This window comes from Triturus cristatus, chromosome 2_2 (assembly GCF_964204655.1).
Source record: "Triturus cristatus chromosome 2_2, aTriCri1.1, whole genome shotgun sequence".
Classification (NCBI taxonomy): Eukaryota; Metazoa; Chordata; class Amphibia; order Caudata; family Salamandridae; genus Triturus; species Triturus cristatus.
In genome coordinates, this window is record NC_140582.1 from 756161988 (window position 1) to 756174294 (window position 12307).

Genomic DNA, 12307 nt, shown 5'->3' on the forward strand with positions numbered 1-12307 from the left:
TGGGATCTTTGGAGGTTAGAAGGTTCCGAAGGGTTGACTTGTAAATAATTCAGGCAGAGTTGATCATACACATTAGTCTGGGCTGTGACTTAGTGACTCTTACGCATACACCACTACTCCTTCTTATAAGGGATTACGTTTTTTAAAAACAGAAAATAAATTAAAGTGCGTGCAGCTGTGGTAATGGCCAATTTTGTTGTAGAAATCTTAAATTGAAATTGAGAAATCCAATGCTGTAATCAATGAACAGATCACACACATGTCTTCTGCTTCTCCTGCTGCAGCCACTGCTTACAAGTATGGAGTTTGCGAAAGGCTTTTATTACGCTGCCTACAGAATTTGCTACTTCTTTGGAAGGCGGCCATCCTCCTCCCTTTAACATCAAGAAAGCCTCCTTCAGGGAATAGCCATATCCTGAAGCGAGGGATGGTTCAGTCCCACAGTGTACTCAGAGGTGTGAATTACATACTGATCAGTTTGATATATGCATGAGTTATTATGCTTATAGTAGTCCTAGTGAAAGTGGACATGGGAAAGGGAAAGTGTTTGTAGCCTACGGATATTATTTTACTTATAGTGGGAACTCGACCAACAAGGTTTATCATTGTGTATTTTTATATGCAGATTTTGGAGAGGGATGTATAATCGATTTGAAAAAGGGATGCATCCTCGCCAGTCAGTGACCGATTTCCTTATGGCTGTGAAAGAAGAAACACAGCAGCTAGAGGAAGAATCGGAGGCCTTGCAAGAGGTAATAATGTGTTTGACATTCTTATCAAATTGGATATATAATTGGGTAAACACTTGCTACTATTTACTATTTCCTATTTCCAGGTACCATTTTCAAAATATGCTAGATGTCACCCCTCCCTACCAGTGTATCTAACATGCTAGTATGGATGTGTGGCAGGCAAGGTGCATATGGTTAAAGGTTTTTTACTCAATTGTTTGTGTTGTTTCGGCTACATTGCTGTAGAGGGTGTGTAATACCCAACTGTAATCTTGACTGAAAATGAAGTACATTTGACATGTATTAAAGGAGGAGGAAAGAGATGAATCATCAAAGAATTGTAAAATTCAGAACTAATTAGTTTATGGAACAATTGAACTGCACGTTGCAGATGTGTGTGCAGATGACTAACATTGCTTGAAAGATCTGAAAAGGAGTAATTTAATGCACACTTAAATGTTGCCTTGACCTGGCTATCACACGGAAGGGGCGCCCTCAGCTACCTGTGAAGTAGAAAGGCAAATACTAGTTTTCTGGTTGAGATTGCTAAGTCAAGTAAGTAGGGATAAAAACATAAGATGGAAAACCCGATAATCATGAAAGAAATAAGAAAAGTATGATGAGCATCACAAGGGCCTTTACGTACAATTGAAAGTTGGAGATCTACTTTAAATTAATTACCCAGAGTGTTCAAGGAGTCTCTAGAGTTTTCACAGCTGATCGAAGTAATTGAAGCATGCAGTGCATGTAGAAAGCCTTTTGGAACTTTTGGCATCACTTTTAAGAAAGGACACGAAAATATAATGGTATGATGATGTAGCAGACTAATATATTTATATGTGAACTCTCTTTTTACGAAAGGGTAGTATTTTGAGTATTTAGCTTCAACTAGCCTGTAGGCATGTATGTCTTTCACTCTGAGAAGAAAATGTTACTTCTGAAATGCTTCAAAATATCGGTTCTCTCACTTTTAATAAAATAACTTTTCCTTAACCCTGCCATTCCTAATAATGAGTGTCCCAAACTGAGCAAAAGAGTAAAGAGCACAGAAGCACTGCAATTGCCAGCACATTTAGACCACATTTATTCTGTTCAAGGAAGTTTCCATCCAGGTAATGTAACTGAGATGCGATTGCTCAGTATTGCAGCTAATGTCCGAAGGATAGTATTACAGGGACCTCAAAGAATTGTTGGACCTGGATTTGCCTGTTACATAGGATACTATACATGAGATATCACTATTAGACAGGCTGGGTTTTTGTCCACATGTATATTACACCTTTATTCTGCAATGGAAATGAGGTTATCCAGTATTAGGGTATCTTTAATAGATTCACATGCCTGAATAATTCCCCGTAGTCTGGATGGGAGTCCCCGGTACATAAATAAAGTAATGTCCCATCAGGCATATATAGTAATAGGCCAAGGGCCTCACATTAGTAACAACTCCATGTCCTTTTGTAAAAAGGACCAAACTCTAGAGAAGAGCCAATCAGCTATCACCACCCTCTGGAACCCACCTGGAAGGAGCTCTAGTCCCTCAGATTTTCTACCGCACGTCATGCTAAGGGAGTCTCCCCTGAGCTCTACTCAGTTTTCCTTGTTTTTCTGGATTTCCAGTGATTTTTTTTCTACAGGATTCCTTCTTCTGTGTGGAGTTCTCACTCTATTCATGGCAGATACTCCTAAGAAAGACCTTTTTAGGCCCTGTGCTTCCTGTGGTAAAAAGAGGCTTCATGTTGATGACCAACATAAAAAACTGCCTCTATTGTCTTTACCCGGACCACACAAAGGACTGTAAGGTATGTCGTACCTTTTCTTCAAAGACCCTTAAAGATCAGGAGGGACGCCTTCTAATTTGGCTGCAGAGGCTTAAGGATAAAGACCAAGTCCTGTCTTCTGAGGAGAGTGAAGGCTGCTCTATATCTTCAAAATCCTCTCAGAAAAGGCCCAAATTTGCTTCTCCAGGACCTTCGTCGCAGTCCCCTCAAAAGAAGGCACACAAAGTCTTCAGAGGCTCCCCTTAAGGCTTTCCCATCAAAGGTTTCTCCACAGGAGGTTCCACATACCTTTAAAAAGCCTGGTTCCACCTCGTCGACGACGGCTTCGTCGACGGTGGCGTAGACGGTGAGAAAATCCCCATCTACAGCTGTGGGGTTAACTTCGTCGATGACGACCATCTCCACCTCTTTGGCATCTTCTGCCTCGTCCACGTCGACGACGACGACTTCCTCGTCGACGGCTGCTAAACCTGTATCGTCGACGATAAAAATTAAAAAGTCATCGTTGACAAGACGACCCCGTCGACGACGGCTCTGTCGACGACGACACTGTCGATGAGGGCTCCGTCGACGGGAACTTTATCGACATTTCTTTCAATAGTGCCAGTTGGTGCTTCACCGTCGACGACTACACCGATGACGGGCTCATCGACGACGCCAGAGTCCAAAGTGGAGAGTGCGCATGTCCATTTCAAAATCACAAAACGCACGTTGACACCTGCCCTGACTTCTCCTAGCAGGGTCCAGCAGTTACCTCCGACTCACCTTTTGGAAAAGACGGAAGATTCAGACGATGGTGGTATGTTCGGAGATGCCACAAGTGCTTCCGAACTCCATGTCAAATACCAAGAAAGTTCGCACTATGACGAATAAGAACCAGAAGACCAGCCATATTATCCTGATGACAGCCATCCTCCCCAACCTCCCATGGTTTGTCTACCCGCGTCTTTGGTTTCTGACCTCCAATTTCTGATTACTGACTAAAAGCAGAGATTTCCAACTTCTGCTACGTCTCCTGTTCTGGTTGTCTCTCCGCCGTCCAGGCTGCAGCCTCCACCTCTTCCTCCACAGTCTGTGCCTGTCATGCTACCGCCTCCATCTTCCACAGAATATGAGGATGACGAGCAACAAGAGGAGGGAGAACTCCATGATTCTCAATCGACCCATGATGAGTGGGATGATTGTTATCCCTTGTCCAGCGTCCCCGGTGCCTACTCAAGCTGATTCGCCTCCAGAGGATATCGGGGGTTTTCATAATGTCTTGGAAAGAGCCGCACAGCGTTTCCAGATCCCTATTCTTCTAACCAACAGGATTGTTTCCTTTATGATTTTAAAGAACCTTTCAAAAAGTCTGTACGATCAGTCCCTATTATTGACTACATCTGGGATCAGGGTGTGAAAATAATGCACAATCCATCTTCGATTCCTCCAGTGTTGCCTCGGCTAGACAAAAAATACAGAGCTCCGGCCTGCTTTACCGGACATCCAAAGCCTGATTCCGTCATCACTCAGGCTGCTCAGAGAAAATCTAGAAACCCTTCTGCCCCACTGTCCGCTCCTCCTGACAAAGAAGGCAGATGACTTGACAATATTGGAAAACGTTTTTCTTCTATGTCTGCATTGAAAAAACGTGCGTCAAATTCTTTAGCGTTATTAGGGTGCTATAACAGGCAGATGTGGGCGGACATTGCTCCATACTTGGGAGCCTTGCCGGACGGCTCGAGGGAAGAAGCGAAGAAGATATTGCTGGAGGGTGAACGTTCGGCTTCCGAGATCATCGATTGTGCGATGGATATCGCCTCTACTGGTTTTCGTCAACTAGCTGGCGCTGCTGTACTACGACGCCAAGGTTGGCTGAGGGCAACTTCATTCCGGCCGGAAGTCCAGACAAAAATTCTGGACATGCCCTACCTACGATGGTCAGCTTCTCTTTGGCCCGCATATTGATGAGGCTCTTCAGGGTATAAAAAAGGATACCGACACAGCTAGGGCTTTGGGTACCCTTCAATTTAAAAAAAAAAAAACCTTTTCGTGGCTCAAGGAGTAGAGGTCAATTTTCCACTAGAGGAGGCTACCAACACTATCGGCCTTCTTATTCCTCCTCCAACTAACAACATCGGCCACAGTACCAACAACATCGGCCACAGTACCAACAACGTCAACAACAGCAATCCTCTTACACTAAAACCTCCTTTCGAGGAAAAGGACGACGATAGAAGGACGCTGCTCGGCGGTAATGACTTTTCTCTTCCGCCGGTCACCATCTCCTTCAAAGTTGGAGGAAGGGTTTCCCACTTCCTAAGCAATTGGAAACAAATAACAATGGACTGCTGGGTTCTTCAAATGATACAGTTTGGACATTCACTGGAGTTCATTCACACTCCTCCCCAGACCCCTCCTCGCCCTGTGCTTCACAAAACTCTCCGCCTGTTACTCCTGGAACTTTCACTCATGCTCCAGAAGGGAGCTATAGAAAGGGTTCCTCTTCGTCAGTGGGGGTGTGGTAAATATTTCATTACCGGTACTATTTTTTATGCAGTAAAATCTAGTAAGAATAACTCAGTAAATATAAGAGGCAGAATCCGTGGTATTAGAGGTTCTAAAAGGCTTTATTCCTTTACAAAGGAAATACAATTCGAATTGCAGGCTTCAAATTCCATCACCACGAAAGTTCAGGAAGGAAGGCAATACATTATTGACAGGTAATCACTTTTATAAGAAATGCATTATAATGAAACAGATGCAGGAGGCGTAACAGTTGATAAGAGAGATAAAATATGCATACGTAACCAAAAAGGCGGACATATAGGCGTAACTTAGAAAACGTCATTATACATGATGTCACAAGTGGGTGGATCCATAAGAGAATCCTGCAATGTCAGCAGAAATATTTGGCAGAGATGCGTGCGCAGCCGCATGACGTGTGATTGACGTGCAACTAGAGGGTGAAGGGGACTTGACATTTAGCTCTACATGTGGAGACAGAAGTCTGAGGGGTCATGTCAACCTAATCCCAAATCATATCTAATATCTTATGTTTAAAGAACTGTATTATCCAAAAGGAAAGGTCTCTCGGACGGAATCTATTCTATACTGACCGTTAGTGCGTGTACGAGCGTCTAAGTGTCTACATGAGATGCGAGGGGGCAGGAATCTTCCATGGTAACGGGGGCTATGAATTACTTGCACGAGGACAGTGAGGCCTGGCCCTTTGCTCGGTAGCTGGAGGAATGTTTACCTAAACTACTAGACAGGAATGCGTCAGATGAGGAGCGGAGCAGATAATCTTGAAGGTGAAATACAGTTTTTTGGCAGGCAACAGGCTGGATCAGGCACCGTTAGCCGCGCAGGGAGTAGGACAAAGTTCATGGATACAGATGCAAGCTCGGGCTGGAGCTTCCAGAGGCAGAAAGCAGGAAAGGCTTGATGGCAGAATTCCGGGCCTACTCGCCTGAATCTGTAAAATGTGGAAAGTGAACCACATAAAGTCGGTGGCCTTCCATACTTAGGAATGGAATATCTGACCCATTCATGGTGGATCTGAAAGAGGACATGTTGACGGTGGACGCACATGTATTTGCGTCTTCAAAACTGGAACTGGAGGGAACATACATGTACTTATAGCATGCACATGGAGCCGTTGGGGTCTACGATAGGGGACATAACTGATCACAAAATTCATATTTCCTCATTCCCTCCTTGTCCCCTACGGACCCTCAGGAGATATCGATCTTCATCAATCCATTGATCTGTTCATATAGCATCATTTGTTCTTCTTTCTTCTTCCGGGATTTTGAACGAAAACTTGGAGGTGGGATGCACGATGTGGCACACAGGCCACAAATCGCTGGCCCACATTGTAGACATAAGCAGCAACTGAATAGTATGAGAAAGCCAATACCTAGGAAGGATAGGATCCTCCATCCCCAGGTGGACAACACGCTCCAGAACCACCCGGACCAAGTCCAGGTGCCTGGACTCTGGTGTATCTGGTTTATAATCTTATGAAGGCGGGTTATAGCTTTATATACTGACGGTGAATTTTCTGGTATGAAAATGCAGCAACTTGATCCGATGACCCTACAAGCTCCGCCCCTATCGGCCAGGATGACGTCAAGGACAAGACGATTTTGAAGCACAACAATCCGCATAGCAGACTGCTCTTCTGTTAAATTGCCTAAGGCGGAAGTAGTCTTGTTTACTACTGCTTCAAGAGTTCTAGTTAATCTACGTATCAGTTTACTATTAGTGACTGTTCCTATATAAGGAAAGAAACCTTTATTGAAATCTGTGTATTGCTCCCATGCTGTTTCAGTGTAATCGACAATCGGGAGATCTCTCTGCTGTCTATTGTGTACTAAATGGGTATTTCTGTGATAATCAGGAGGAGCTAGGAAAACAGGTGGCAGAAGGAATGCAATGTAACAGGTACCATCCCAGTCTAGAGGTAAACGTATATATGCGGTCTGGCCACATATGAAGTAGGAATGACGGGAAGCTCTAAATGTAGATTTGCCTTGATCACTGAATTTTATTACAGTGGTGCATTTACTATGGCCCATGTGTATGGAACCATTCTTTCTTACACATAATTCCCCTTTAACTGGGAATACTGACATAGCGGGCAAGATTGGTGTGGCTTCGGATTCAACATTCAGGATCATGAGGTTAAGTGTAAAATTACCTAATCCATATACTTCATTTTCTAGATCAGTTCCTGTTCTTTTGGGAAGTCCCTCCTTGTTAGGATAGCAGACTTTAAGCAAAACTAGGTTCAGGTTTCCCCATACCCAGTTGTCTTGATAAACTGCGGAATTTGAATCTAGGGAATTAATCAAACTAAACCATGCTCCACAGGAGCCATTGTGTGTGAACGGATATGGAAAGAGGGGCAAAACTCCCTTATAGTTCTGATAGGGAGGGAGTCGGCCACATATCCAACAATTTGTAGCATTGCTGGTCTGATGGGAATGATGTAACATACTAATGAATGTGTTGTTGCGCAGCGCAAATCTATAGGATAACTCATGCGGGGGTAATTCGCTAAAAGAATGTTCGGCAGTAACATTATAAGCACGTTTAGAAATAGGGTAATACATATGCAGCAAAATACTAAAAATGATGATCAGAAGACTTAGAAAAAACAAAATTAATAATGTTACTGTGCAGTGACTACGAAGTGATTTACAATACGCATGCTTTTTAAGCTGCATCTGTTGATTTCTTTCTCTATTCCGGTCTAGAGGATACATGTCAGAGACAAATTCAACCGATTCACCTTGGAGAGGACTTAAACAATCAAATTGTCTGACCTGCTAGACCTTAATTTCAGTTTATAAAGTTCCGTTTTTGTGGGTTCAACCAAGGGGAGCTTTGAGTCTGTCTGTGAGGAAATGCAGGGCTCAGTGTCCACACTGGACGGTAGTCCATAAAATTTCTTGATATGACTCGAGTGCAACCACCCTTTACGTCCCTCGATCTTCACGGCTGTCCTTGTTGCTAGTAGAACAAGTTTTGGCGATTTCCACCTAGGCTCCAGTTGGGTCTTCCGGTCGAAATTCCGTACCAGAACCAGATCACCTGGAACCACGTCATGGGGCTTCACCTCAGTGTTATCGGGAAAAGCTGCAGCTACCTGTGAACGACAAGATTGTAGTGCAGACATCAAGGAAGCCAGGTAATCTGTCAGCATATTACAGTCAACATCAGTGATTTTGCGAGGTATAGGCGTCCCCCACATATTTGGTGGTCTACCGAAGATCACCTCGTCGAGAATGTGCTACCATTCTCATGTAAAAGAGTGCAACTGGTAAGGCTACTATCCAATCGACACCTTTTTCTCTACATATTTTGGACAATCTAATTTTCAGAGTTTGATTATGGCGTTCCACAAGACCTGCTGCCTCGGGATGTCGGACACAGTGGAATTTCCATTGGTAGCCTAACAAAAGTGAAACGTGTTTCATTAGTTCCGATGAGAATGGCTGGCCGTTATCTGAGTAGACAACACGTGGCAAACCATACCGTGGGAAGAATTCTCGAACTAACTGTTTGGCAGTAGTCGGGGCAGTGTAATCTGAAACCGGGTAGGCTTCTGTCCAACGGGAAAGAGCACAGACAACTACGAGAACATATTTGAATCCTCGACATCGTTCCATCTGGATATAATCCATCTGGAGGACTTCAAAAGCATGATCGGGAGGTTGAAATCCACCCTGCTCTACGGGGATGCTTTTACCTGGATTAAACTGACAACATATCATACAGGTACGTACTTTCTGTTTGGCTGCTGCTCGCAAGTGTTTGTTGAACCAAATGTGTTGAATACTGTCTAGCATAGCTTTTTCTCCTAGGTGCGCTGGACTATGTATTGTGTTAATGATGACTTGAACCATGGAATCGGGAAGAAACCATATAGATTTTTCCTTCGTTATCCATCCTTGATCCGTTTGGATCCCTCCTAATTCAGTCCATTTCTTTATTTCTTCTGGTGTAGCATGTGTCTGTATGTCAATTATATCAAGGGCGGGATCCTTAACTGTCATGCAATGTGTTGGTGTCGGGACTATTGTCTTTGTCGCGTCAGTTGTATGAGTCTGGTTCTGAGCAGTCTGTTTAGCTGTCCTGTCAGCTAGGTCGTTACCCTGAGAAATGATATCGGTAACTTTTGTATGGGCTTTGCATTTCATAATTGATATTGCAGTAGGTAGATGAATCGCGTCTAATAGGGCTTGAATGAGGGGTCCGTGTTGGATGTGGGCACCATGAGAAGTTAGATAACCTCTCTCTCGCCACAGCACGCCGAAGTCATGGACGACTCCGAATGCATAACGTGAATCTGTGTATATGTTGACTTTCTTATCTTTGGCTTGAGTACAGGCTTGTGTCAGAGCGATGAGCTCTGCTGCTTGAGCTGACAAAGTGTTAATACAATTTGTTTCAATGACTTCAGTGTCTGTTGTGACTGCGTAAGCGGCCACTAACTCTCCCGTACTTGTTCTCATACATGAACCATCTACATACAATGTCAGGTCCGAATCTGATAAAGGGATATCTGTTAAGTCTTGTCTGGGTTTCGTCGTGATAGTAATGACTTCTATACAATCATGTGCTAATGGATCTGTTCCGTTTACTGGCAACAGTGTGGCAGGATTTAACGTATTACAACGTCTGATTTCTATGTGTGGTTGAAACAATGTTAATTCGTAACCGGTGAGTCTCGCTATAGTCAAGTGTTGTGTTTGTGTGCGGTTCAAGAGAACCTCTACTGCGTGTGGTACTTGTACTGTCAATTGATGTCCTAACACTATGGCATCGCTTTGTCTGATTGCTAAAGCTGTTGCTGCCACTGATTTCAGGCACGCAGGAAGAGCCTGAGCTACTGGATCTAATGTACTAGAGAAATAAGCACATGGTTTGTGTGATCCTGCTTGTTCCTGAGTGAGTACTGACAAGGCAGTACCTTCGCGTTCTGTAACAAATAGTGTAAACTGTTTACTGTAACATGGTGTTGCTAAAACAGGTGCTTGGCATAAAGCTTTCTTTAAGCTTTCAAAGGCATATGTGTGTTCTTGAGTCCAAGGGAGGACAGTCGATGTGGCTGCCTCCTGTGTTGTCAACTGGATGAGTGGTTTTGCTAGAAATGCATATTGAGGGATCCACTGCCTACAGTATGAAGTGAGGCCTATAAAAGCCCGCACCTCCTTTTGTGTCTTGGGTGGTGACATGTTAGCAATTAACTGGATGCGGTCGGGTGTAAGCTGTCTTCCCTCCTTGGACAGCGAGTGCCCAAGGTAAACAACTTGCTGGACACAGAATTGCAGCTTAGAAGGGGACACCTTGTGCCCTTTGTCGGCCAGAAATTTCAAAACCGTCAGTGACACTGTTTCACATTCAGGTTCGCTTCGGGCGGTGATCAGCAGATCATCGACATATTGAAGCAAGGCAGTGTTGACTGGCATGTGGATACTGTCAAGTTCTCGTTTTAGTGCTTGGCTATAGATGCTGGGACTTTCTGTAAATCCTTGAGGTGCGCGTGTGAATTTAAAACTTCGTCCATTTAAACTGAATCCGAACAGATATTGACTTTCCGGATCTATTGGGACGCTAAAGAAAGCATTCTTGAGATCAATTACAGTGAAGAACGTTGCTTCTGAGTCAATAGCAGTTAGTAATGAAGAGATATCTGGGACCACAGGGTATTGTGGTACAATACATTTATTTAATTCGCGCAGATCAATAACTAATCGATATACTGGTGGTGCTTTTGGATCCGTTCTTTTAAGAATCGGAATTATCGGGGAATTGCATACATTGGAGTCGGTTTCTACAACCACTCCTTGTGCAATGAGTTCGTCAATGATTTGTAGTAAGGCCGCAACAGCATCTGGTGGCAACTTGTATTGTCGCATTCGTGGTAGTACTACTCCTGTTTTTAGTGTGACTCGATATGGTGTAATGTTCATGCAACCAACATCAGTGTGGCTTTGTGCCCATAAATGCGTAGGTAAACTCTGCAGCCGGTGATACATGTCTCTGGACACGTAGTGACCTTTAAAATCACGTAAAAATAATCGTACTCCTTCCGGAGAACAACATATTATAGCTCCTAGAGCTTTCAATGTTTTTATTCCTAACAAGTTTTCTGGACATGATTTAGTAAGCAATAAATCTGTAGTACGTGTCAATGGACCAACCGTAAGTGGAAGGGGTTGCGTAACTTCATTAATGATAGGCTTTCCTGAGAATCCAAGGGAAATATTCTGTGAGCCTGAGAGGGGTGCCCCTGGAACTTCACTGCGTCGTATAGTTGTTCTGCTTGCCCCTGTATCAAGTAAAAACTTTCTGTCTTCCCCTAATAGTTCACTATGTACATAAGGTCCCTCTTGATCTACAGGAACCTCAATAAGGGGTAAGCCAACTTCCCTCTCTAGGCTATTTCATGTGTATCGCTGATAATCGGGATAATCTGCTTGTGCATACTGGTACATCTGTTGCGTTGTTGCTTGTGTGGCAGCAATAGGCTGCACTTGTGGTGGTGCTACGGTCTGTTGTGGAGCTGGCTGTTGCGGAGCCGGCCTAGATTGTGCATGCTGAGGGATTTGCTGTTGATTCTGATCCTGTCTAGGTGGACGTGGTCTTTCCTGAGTTCTACCCGTGGCGATATTGTGTTTCAGAACTGGACAATCGTGTATATAATGACCTTGTTGTTTACAATAGTTACATGTCCCTTTAACTGGACCTGTTGAATCACCCTTTTGATGACCATCAGCGGGAACTGACTGAGCAACAAGCATTTTCATTTTTGTATCTTTCATACGTCTTTGTTCGTGTTCTTGTTCTTCTCTAATTCTATTGTGGTGATATTGTAACATCTGTAACATCTGTGACGGGGTGTTACCCTGCCAGGTACTCTCAAATTTCAATACTCTATTCTTAACTTGCGGCAGGGAATTTTCAACTAATTTTGTCACAAACAAATGTGGATATGACTCGCTACTTGCTTTTATGCCACTATTTATACCAAAACATTTTTCAAATCGGGAATAGAAATCACTAGTGTCTTCATCTTGCTTTTGTTTACAGGCTGAGATTGCACCCCAGTCTTCCTTTTTCGTAGTTAATAAACGTGGTAGTACCTGCACTAGTAATCCTGGTAGTGCTGTAGTCTTTTCCCCAAGCCCTGCTCCTGCAGCTCGGGCCTTTTCTTCGTTTTCTAATATTGTCCAGTCTATCTTTTGGTCTCCCACCTCCCATTCCTTTTCCTTGAGTTTCTCGTAAATACCGGCAGGCATT

The 12307-nt window shown here is 43.7% G+C and overlaps 1 protein-coding gene across 1 annotated transcript in view; it reads left to right on the forward strand.

Moving 5' to 3' along the window:
- Positions 1-12307, forward strand: part of MTMR7 (myotubularin related protein 7) — a 276881-nt gene that overhangs the window by 215755 nt on the left and 48819 nt on the right. Inside the window, exon 13 of the mRNA XM_085642011.1 lies at positions 626-752. Coding sequence (XP_085498137.1) covers positions 626-752 — 127 coding nt within the window. The remainder of the gene's footprint in view (positions 1-625; positions 753-12307) is intronic.